Source organism: Elaeis guineensis, chromosome 10, assembly GCF_000442705.2.
Source record: "Elaeis guineensis isolate ETL-2024a chromosome 10, EG11, whole genome shotgun sequence".
In the NCBI taxonomy this organism is placed as follows: domain Eukaryota; kingdom Viridiplantae; phylum Streptophyta; class Magnoliopsida; order Arecales; family Arecaceae; genus Elaeis; species Elaeis guineensis.
Window position 1 is genome coordinate 84,917,961 of NC_026002.2, and position 10,077 is coordinate 84,928,037.

At 47.1% G+C, this 10,077-nt stretch overlaps 1 protein-coding gene across 6 annotated transcripts; it reads left to right on the forward strand.

Annotated features, from left to right (window-relative positions):
- Positions 1-1,107: 1,107 nt before the first annotated feature.
- Positions 1,108-7,347, forward strand: LOC105035384 (auxin transporter-like protein 1). 6 transcript variants are annotated; one of them, XM_019847313.3, is made up of 9 exons: positions 1,188-1,249; positions 1,336-1,407; positions 2,281-2,588; positions 2,827-3,012; positions 3,239-3,351; positions 3,488-3,671; positions 3,877-3,974; positions 5,126-5,591; positions 6,793-7,347. In XM_019847313.3, exons 3-9 carry the CDS (start codon positions 2,400-2,402, stop codon positions 7,021-7,023), a joined length of 1,467 nt encoding a protein of 488 aa, XP_019702872.1. In that variant the 5' UTR covers positions 1,188-1,249; positions 1,336-1,407; positions 2,281-2,399; the 3' UTR covers positions 7,024-7,347. The 6 variants fall into 6 exon arrangements, with proteins under 6 accessions (XP_019702871.1, XP_019702872.1, XP_019702873.1 ...); XM_019847312.3 differs by lacking the exon at positions 1,336-1,407 and having other exon boundaries at positions 1,108-1,249; XM_019847314.3 differs by lacking the exons at positions 1,188-1,249; positions 1,336-1,407 and adding an exon at positions 1,432-1,737.
- Positions 7,348-10,077: the final 2,730 nt, after the last annotated feature.

Below are 10,077 nucleotides of genomic sequence, written 5' to 3' on the forward strand. Positions count from 1 at the left end.
CATCAAAACAGCTCCGCCTGGACTCCTACGGGAGCCGGACTCCGATCACGACGGCTCCGACCATTGCCGAGCTTCAATCGACAGATCCACGCCCCCTGACAGGCCCTCAAAACGGCCGCGACCCTGCTCCACCTCCTGTGGCGGACTCCACGCAGCATCATCATTCCCTGACAAGCCGCAGCAGCCATAGCCGCCCTGCTCCACCTCCTGTGGCGGACTCCGCACAGCTCCATTATCCCCCTGGCAGGCCACAGTAACGGCCACGAACCTGCTCCACCTCCTGCGACGGATACCATGCGATTCTCCTGACGACGGACGCTGCTCCACCCCTCATAACGGATTCCACGTGGCAAGTCGAGGTGATACCCACGTGTCTGCTCCATTATCTTTCGCAATCAATTTCCCTGACCATGGGCGGCCCACTACCAGGCAGTTACACACGTCGCCATCAGTCCGTTGCCTCCCCCGCCTATAAAAGGGGGGACTCAGATACGTTATTTTTTAAGCTCTTTTTGCCTTATCTCAAAACTCTGCTAAATTCTCCGTTCGAGCACTCCATTCTTGTTGAGGCAGAGAACTGACTTGAGCGTCGGAGGGTCTTGCCGGAGCAACCCCACCTCCGGTTTAGACTTCCCTTGCAGGTCCCGGCGGCGACCGCGGCTTCCTCAACTCCAGCTTCTCCGGCGCAGGCGAATTTCTGCACCAACAATATTAATATATATATATATATTAATATTATATTAATATAATAAATTATTATAATCTAAATGTTAATATTATAGTATATTAATATTATACAAAGTTTGGAAATAAAAAGATATGGTCCTATATGTATTAAGAGCAGAATGAATATTTTGTATAGTTTTTTTAAAAAGAAATGATGCTCAATTAAATATGAGCTATTTTCTAATAAATTATTTTTATATGATTAATTAAATTTATTTTATAATTTTTTGGAAAGTAATAATAGGGAAGCTGAAAAGAAGTCCTCCGCTATTTTTTTCTAGTACATGCGTCATGTAATTTTTGGTCCCTCTCTAAACTTAAAAAAAAAAAAAAAATCCCCATTAGCAAGCAGCAGTAATAGCTCGCCATAAAGTGGAAAGCGGAGCACAGCGAGTGGAGGAGAAGCACGGTTACTCCCCTATAAAACACCGCGTCCCGGCTTTACTCTGTTCACATTCCTGCCCAGCTGGCTATGTTTCCTTCAAGGTCCACATTTCTCCAAAGGAATCAAATCCAGGACTAGGTGCGCCTCTTCCTTCCCTCCCTCTCCCCGCTGCTCTTAAAGTTTAGAATCAATCGACCCCTGTTTTACTAACCGAGGCAATACAGGTGCGTAAGATTAAGATAGAGAGAGAGAGCAGCAGGAGGCAGTCAAGAAGGCCAGAGAGGGGGAAGGAAGAGGTCTCTCTCTGAATATCTCCTTTACTCTCATCCCTCCTCCTGCCTGCCACATTTCAGCACGAACGCTCTCAATGCTTTTCGTTTAGGTCTCGGAGCGCGCATTTGGGTCTGGTTTGGCCGTTTTGTGAATTGGTTGGGCGCTCGACAGAGAGCTCCGCCAGTGGTTTGCTGGCCGTATAAAAGGACGAGGAATCTCCTTTCTTCTTCAAAGAAAAGGAAAGAGGAGCCCTCCCCCTCTCCCCAAAAAAAAAAAGGAAAAATAAAAAGATAAAGATAAAAAAGAAAGAAAACAGCAGAAGGAAGGAGGAGGAGGAGAAGAAAAAGGAGAAAGTAGGATTGAATCTCCTCTCTTCTTCTTCATGGTTCAAATCGACTGTCTTACTTTTTATTTCTCACCAGCTCTCTATTCTGTTTTGTTCACGCCTCTTTCATTTTGCATTCCGTTACTTTACTTCCCCATCGTCACCTGTCACTTGCTTCCTCTTTCCTGAAAAAGGGCGAAGAAAGAGAAAAACACAGAGCGCCGCGCCCCACTGCCGAACGCTCCCTGAATCTCTGCTTGCTTCCCTTTTCCTGTGGCAGGGCATTTAAACCAGTGGTAGTGGTACTAGTAATACCGTCATCTGCGAATTTTTTTTTTCTTCTATTTTTTTTTATTTTGATTCTCTTTGATTTTCATCCTTGACTGTAGTTTTCGTTTTTTTTTTTTAGTTCTCCTCTCTTTCTTCTTGGGTGGCTGCAAATAGATCAGCAGCGTCGCGAACGGGAATTCCGGTCCTTTTTAAAAAAATAAAAAGGGGAAAAAATTCTGATAGTAACGCTTAGATATCGTTTTCGCGGCCCTGATTTGTCGTGTTGATCTCTGGATCGTAGATCGGTACGGATCTCGGTCTTCGTCGTCGGTCTCCCTCCTGCTGCTGGTTTTGTCGGAGAAGAGAAGAGGGGAAGGGATCTCAGCGTCAGCGAGCTGATAGAGCAAGGACGACGAAAAGATGCTGCCGCAGAAGCAAGCGGAGGAGGCCATCGTTGCCAGCTTCAACGAGACGGAGCAGGGCGGTCACGGCAAGGAGGAAGAGGAGGAGGAGAGGGCGGAGGAGCCGCAGCCTATGTTCAGCATGAAGAGCCTCCTCTGGCACGGTGGTTCCGTCTGGGACGCCTGGTTCAGCTGCGCCTCCAATCAGGTATATGCGTCTTCCACCATTTTTCTGTGTGTTTCCTTTACTCTCTCTTTCTGTCTCTCTGCTTTTACCGCTTGTCCTTTGACTTTTTTACCCCTTGTTGTCTGATTGAATCGTTTTAATTCTAACAATTTTGCGATCGAATCCCTTCCTCTATTCTGGAGAAACAGAATCGGGGCGGCTAAAATTCATATTTGTATGGAATCTGATCGTTTGGTCCTGCTATCACGCATGCGCGCAGGTGGCCCAAGTTCTGCTGACGCTGCCGTACTCGTTCTCGCAGCTGGGGATGCTGTCAGGCGTGCTGCTCCAGCTGTTCTACGGTTTCATGGGCAGCTGGACAGCCTACCTTATCAGCGTCCTCTACGTCGAGTACCGAACCCGCAAGGAGAAGGAGAACGTCAGCTTCAAGAATCACGTCATCCAGGTCCGTTTCTTCCTCTCCGCGCCCTGAAGCATTCTGCCTCTCCTATCCATTCCCGGTCTCTCTCTTTCTCCGTCCCGCTCCCCACCCTGGATCCTCTGGAATCTGGAATTTTTGGTCATCAAATTTACATAAACGCCCACACTCCCCCGCTGGATACAACAAAATTCGAGTACCAAATTGACGGAAATATCCTTCTCTCCTTTTTTTTTCCGCTTTCTGCGAGCAGTGGTTCGAGGTGCTGGATGGGCTGCTGGGGCCTTACTGGAAAGCCATTGGTCTGGCCTTCAACTGTACCTTCCTTCTTTTCGGCTCCGTTATCCAGCTGATTGCTTGTGCCAGGTATACTTGTTCTTCTTTTATTTTCCAGTCCAATCCGACTTCAGGAATAAGTTCAAAACCTCAAATAGCCAGCCAGCGACACTTGTTGGTTGGAACTCAAAAAAGTTTTTGGATGATAACTGTGGTGGGGCTACAGTAACATATACTACATCAACGATCGGCTGGACAAGAGGACGTGGACATACATATTCGGCGCCTGCTGCGCGACCACGGTGTTCATCCCTTCGTTCCACAACTACCGGATATGGTCCTTCCTGGGTCTGGCCATGACCACCTACACCGCCTGGTATCTCACCATCGCCGCTCTCATCAACGGCCAGGTATCCCATCCGTTCATCTTTGTAATGATTACGCGGCCGTTCAGTTCGGCTTGCTTTTTAGGGGCCCATCGCCCCTTTTGCTCCTATCTATCTCGGGGGGTTAATTTCTGGGAAGGAAAAGGAATGATGAAAACCAGCAAGGTAGGTGGTGGTATAATTATTTTAACCGGTGGGTTTTTTTTTTTGATGCTGTTCTGCATGCCAGGTTGAAGGCGTGACACATTCGGCTCCCACAAAGCTGGTCCTCTACTTCACCGGCGCCACCAACATACTCTACACTTTCGGCGGCCACGCCGTCACCGTGTAAGCTGTGCTATTACTCCCACCCACCAGTAGACTCGTAGCCCACTCCCCCGCCCTTTCAGTGGCGCAGCAATAAGTGCTCTGTATTTTTTTTTAATTTTTTTTTTTAAAGTAAAATTTCTTCGCTCCTTCTCTTTGGACCCTTTTTACCCTCTTTTCAAGAAGCAGCCTGATGGGGATCGGTTACCTTTCTTTTCCGCCGCCCCTTCCATCCGCAGCTTTTGCTGGCTGGTGGGCCGGACAGCCCGGATCTGGAAAGCATTTCCCATCTTTACCGTCCCCACACTGTTCTTTCTTCTTTACATTACTCAAGCATGGTCATTCCTTTCAAGACTTCTTTCTTTACATTTAGACCAGCTTCCTTTGCTCTCCCAATCAACACCATTCGAGAGCAAGTAAACCGTGCACCGATATTATTTAGCTTTGCTTGCACCGCATCCCTATGTTTCTAGGATTTGTAGTGGAAGCAGAACTTCTGGGGTTCAGTGGGTGGGAACCAAGCTGTGTAAGTCAGTGGAAACCAGACCAACCCGTGGCACGCTACAAGGAACCTTTTGTGACTCCAATTTATTATTAAAAGAATCTTTTGGTGGCGAGGAAAGGAGTATGATTATGAATGATGGAAGGCATAAAAGTGAAGTTTGCCATCTTTCTAGGTGAAGGATGAGATCGTGATTGGGAAGCGTTGTTAGCTTTGTAATGATTTGCTATTATCATCGTTAGTTTATTTAGAATACATATTGCAATGCCCAGTTAAACTCCGTGCTTTCGTCATGACTAGAAAAGTTAAACAGGAAGGTTAGAAAAGCTTGAGGCTTCAGTGGACAAGTGTCTCTGCCACGTATTTGCCTTCATCGGTACCATCCTGATTCCTCATTTATCTATTTATTTAATCAAATTAATGCACCGAAATAGTTTGACAGGAAGATCCCAAGGCCGTGGTGAACTTGGTCGAGCGCATCTTTTGAGTCCGTCTCGGAGTGATCCACAGTAGCATGAAATTAATTGCTAGTTAATTTTCTTTATATTTAAAAAAAAGAAAAACAAAAATAAGATTAGTATATATATATATATATTCTGAACCATGGGAAGAGCGTCATGGAGAATCCATCCAGCTGATCACATATGTGCCATGGATATATTGGTTGCAGGGAGATCATGCACGCGATGTGGAAGCCCCAGAAGTTCAAGTACATATACCTGCTGGCGACGCTGTACGTGTTCACGCTGACGCTACCATCGGCAGCGGCCATGTACTGGGCATTCGGGGACCAGCTGCTGACTCACTCCAACGCCTTCTCGCTTCTGCCCAAGTCGGGGTTGAGGGACGCGGCGGTGATCCTGATGCTGATCCACCAGTTCATCACTTTCGGATTTGCTTGCACGCCCCTCTACTTCGTGTGGGAGAAGGTGATCGGCATGCATGACACCAAGAGCATCTGCCTGCGCGCGCTGGCCCGTCTCCCCGTGGTTATCCCCATCTGGTTCCTCGCCATCATCTTCCCCTTCTTCGGGCCCATCAACTCCGCCGTCGGGGCCCTCCTCGTTAGCTTCACCGTCTACATCATCCCCTCCCTCGCCCACATGCTCACCTACCGCAAGGCCTCCGCCAGGCAGGTATGCATGGACTAACGCCGTCCCCTGAGCTATATATATCTGTACCCATACCTTCCTTCAGATTTATGTTTCCTCCTTCCTGCCTGCCTGCCCTGCTAGTTTACGTACCTTGCTGAACCTGTACTTGTTTATGGACTCTTCTGGTTCACTGCCCTCTCCTTTAGCTGGCACTTTGAATGCTAGAGTAGAGCACCGTCTCCACCCCTGCATTTGGTCCGATATCTCTCCTTCCAACTACCACATTAATTAACCGCTAGCCGCGCCAGTTTGAAAAGAGTACCGCTATGGTGGAAAACATTCTGATTAATCGCCCATCCTCATTGCCTTCTAGTGAGAATCGACACACGACACGGTACCACCTGTCCTGATTGTGTTGTTTGACATGATCTCTCTTTTGAGTTCAATTCTTCTCTCTATATGCAGCTCCATTGCTTGAAAAAGATATTCCATGCTATCCTCTGCGATGTGCATGCCGAGAGTGGATCACCATCTTACATGACCATCATTCGAGAAGCTTAAACTGTTATGAGCTCTTCTACCGTTTGGATTATGGAAATGCTGATGACGCACATGCTTAATACATGCTATTGGGTTTATATATAACTACTAAAACTGTACAAGTTTATTATAAATCTCTCATTTTCCATTCCCGTTTATGATTTTACCTATCTGCTATATTAATTGATTACTGCACCCATTCCTCTTCGAAATGCGAGCGGTCGCTGGCTGATCAATTTTATTTTATTTTTGATGATAAATTTATATTATATTTATTTTCTAATCAAATTTAAACCAATTCTAGACCTGGTTTTCTCGAACATTGGACTGGGGACTTGTGCCAGGAGAACTTCTTTCCTATGGGTTTTCAGTTTTCTTTCTGAATCGCACCTCAATTGTAATAGGTAATTTAGTGGTACGAAGATCATATAACCTGTTTGAGATGAAATCTAATTCACGAAACAGCAGGCTGATTGAATCCTTTTATCCCTTTCTGAGTGGGATGGATGGTGACAGGACAACATTTAACGGGAAGCTGGGACGTTCCTTTCCACATTTAAAAAAATATATATATATATTCTTGTTGCGTTCCCAGTCTGTCGTACATTGCTCTGCTTACTTTCTGCTTGTTGCTTGATTTTTGATTGTTAATAAATTTACCGAGTGCAACTATGGATGGGGTGCCGTCTGCTTTTGATCGCAGAATGCCGCGGAGAAGCCACCCTTCTTCCTACCCAGCTGGACCGCCATGTACGTGGTGAACGCCTTCGTGGTGGTGTGGGTGCTGGTGGTGGGGTTTGGACTCGGCGGGTGGGCCAGCATGGATAATTTCGTCAAGCAGGTGGACACCTTCGGCCTCTTCGCCAAATGCTACCAGTGCCCCAAGCCCCCTGTCGCTGCGCCCGTACCACAGCAGCCAGAGAAGCAGCACTGAGCGCCCATGCGTCCAAACAACACCCAGATAAACAAGCCTTCCCTTCATCTTCCTTACCTTTACCAAAAGTTCTCTGATTACTCTTTTTGGGTTTTTCTCACCTGTAATATACAAAAAAGGGGAAGCGACAGAAGTGTGGGCTCTACTGCTTCTGGGTGATCGTTTCTTCAGTTCTTCTTTGCATGGTTTGTTTTCTTTTTTCTTTTTTTTGTTCCTTTAGTTTGATAATATAACTTTAAGTTGGATGGTATCGTGATGATTCCTGTTGCAGTCAAAGCATGGGTATATCAATATTATTTTGGATCTAGTTCCCGGACATCTGTCTTTATATATGATATAATGTGTGTAGAGATTTTTAGGACGACAAAAAAGTGCGTAAAAGAGACGCAGAGTTTATGGTGGTAATACTAGACAGTTTACCGTGGAACGCATAAGGCCCCTCGAATGGTAAGAGCCTTTCGGTTCACTGTTCACGTGATCTGCACGTTGCCTGATCGTGTTGTTGCCTTGCCACTCTGACCTCTTGCATGCTTTTCTCATTCCCCCACAAAATTTCATTTTTCTTTGGGGATGCCCCTTTGCTTTGATGCGCTTCGTTGATCAAACGATCAGATGCACCAACTCACTCATGATCAGGTTTTTATATCATATGAGAAAGTTTTTGTACATCACATCCGGTATAATAAAATTGATGTGAAGCATACTACTCAATATCATAATATGATTACGGAATATTATAATTTTTTTTTAAAAAAAAATATTTTTGTTATTCAATTTCAAATGAAAAAATAAATCCGTAGATATTAAATATATGTTAAAAAATAATGACTACATGATCCAATCAAATAGAGCGGTGTTGGGTATAAAATAATCCCAATCGAAGTTCGTAAGAGGCCGATCCTCCCAGAACTTCTCCAGCAGTCGACCTTCCACAGTGTCCTCCAGATTCCTTCAACGGAAGAACTCCTATCGTGCCATCCGGATTTCTTCAATAATGGGCTCCTCCATTCATCTACCGAACTGCTCCAAACGCTTTCTGGGCTTCACTATCAGCCGATTTTCTACAGTGATCGACTACTCTCCGAATCTCTTCCAGACTTCTTTCAGCCACGATCGACTTTACTTCGAACTTCTTCCGGACTTCGTCAATGACCGAGCTTCTCCAGCAGCAAGACTTCCACAGTAATCAGACCCCATCCAAGTTTCTACGGTAGTCGACCGTCTTCCGAATTTCAATCGAACTTCTACTGCAAGCAGTCTACTCCGAACTTCTACCGCAAGCAGTCTATTCCGAACTTCTACTGCAAGCGGTCTACTCTGGACCTCTACTGTAAGCGAATTCCGTCTGAACTTCTATTGCAGGCGGACTTCAGCCGAGCTTCTACAATAAAAAGTCTCCATCCGAGCTTCCATGGCAATCGGTCTCCGTCCGAGCTTCAACAGTAAGCGGCCTCCTTTCGGACTCCTACAAAAATCAGATTCCGTCCGAACTTCTACAATAGAATTGAATTCCAGACCCCTCCAGCGGTCAACCTTCCACAGTGTTCTCAAGACTCCTATAGCGGACGAACTTCCATAATGCCTTCCGAACTTCACTATCGGTCGATCTTCTGCTGGATTCCTCATGAAATCAGACTTCTCCAACGGGCAGTTTCCATCCGAGCTTCTCTCAAATTGCTGAAGCAGAGAGCTATTTCGCTCCACCAGACATTCCAACCGAGCTTCAGTCGTTCGGCCCGAACTCTCCGGCAAGTCGCGACAACGGACATCACTCCACCCTCTATAACAAACTCCACGTGGCCCCACCACTCTCTGGCAAGTCGCGACAACGGACACCACTCCACTCTCCGTAACAAACTCCACGTGGTCCCGAACGGCCCACTGACATCACTACTCTCCGTAACAAACTCTACGTGGCCCCGAACGGCCCACTACCAGGTAGTTACGGACGTCGCTGTCAATCAGTTATGCTCTTCCATCTATAAAAGAGATCCTCCAGATACGTTCTTCTCTAAGCTCAAAACTCTATCTCGAAACTCTGCCAAAATTCCATTTGAGTGCTCCATTTCTGTTGAAGCAGAGTACTAACTTGAGCATCGGAGGGTCTTGCCGAAGCACCCCCAACTCCGATTTAGACTTCCCTTGCAGGTCCCAGCGGTGGTCGTGTTCTCCTCGACTCCAGCTTCTTCGGCATCAGCAGAATTCTGCACTAATAGAATTGGCGCTAGAGGAAGGGCTGTGTCTTCGCAGGACCCTTGTTCTTAAAGGAGTACTCAACGTGATTGTCTCCAGTCGTCTCCTTCAACATCTTCTTCTTCTACTCCAGCCAGATCCTCACCAGATGCCTCTCCGAAAGGCATCCACCAGACGATCTACGGCCTCCGTGGCCAAATCTCAGCGAGATCCGCAAGCTTCGGCCCCGTCTCCAATTTTTCAGGCTCCTCCTCCGGCAACGGCAGTCGGCATGGAGCAGTTCGACCTGCTGGTTCAGCAGGTCAGGGGCCTCACCGAGGCAGTGCAGGCCATGCAGCAGCAGCAGCAGTCGCAGGCATCTGTGCAGCTGGAAAGAGCATCGTCGGAGTTTCAAAATTCGATGATCGGGCGGGCCACTTGGGCTAGTCGCCCTGTGTTCTCCGGAAAGAGGAAGCAGAGGGCGGAGAGCCCTCAATCTGATCACGATTCCACCCCCAGAGGATCCCTACCTCCATTTTGTCAGAAGACCCTCGAGACCCGCAGTCGAGAGGATCTCCTGAATCAAAGGTTCCAGGAGATGAACCGACGGATCGAAGAGCTCCGCCATGCTCCCCCTGCTTACGGTGAGGATATCTGTACTGACCCTCCTTTCTCTCAAATGATTATGCAGGAACCGATCCCGCCAAACTTCAAGCTCTCTTAATTTGAGAGCTACGACGGGACCATGGATCCGGTTGACCACCTAAAGGCCTTCCGGATAATGATGCTGCTCCATGACGTGCCCGACGCCATCCTGTGCCGAGATTTCCCATCTACCTTGAAGAGAGCAGCAATAAACTGATACTCGACACTGAAATCGGA

Bases quoted from the DNA above. Each gene is read 5' to 3' on its own strand.
- LOC105035384 (XM_019847312.3), top strand. From the start codon at position 2,400: ATGCTGCCGCAGAAGCAAGCGGAGGAGGCCATCGTTGCCAGCTTCAAC. The intron at 3,013-3,238 runs GTCCGTTTCTTC...TTCTGCGAGCAG, and splicing joins TCAAGAATCACGTCATCCAG to TGGTTCGAGGTGCTGGATGG. The intron at 3,672-3,876 runs GTATCCCATCCG...TCTGCATGCCAG, and splicing joins CCGCTCTCATCAACGGCCAG to GTTGAAGGCGTGACACATTC.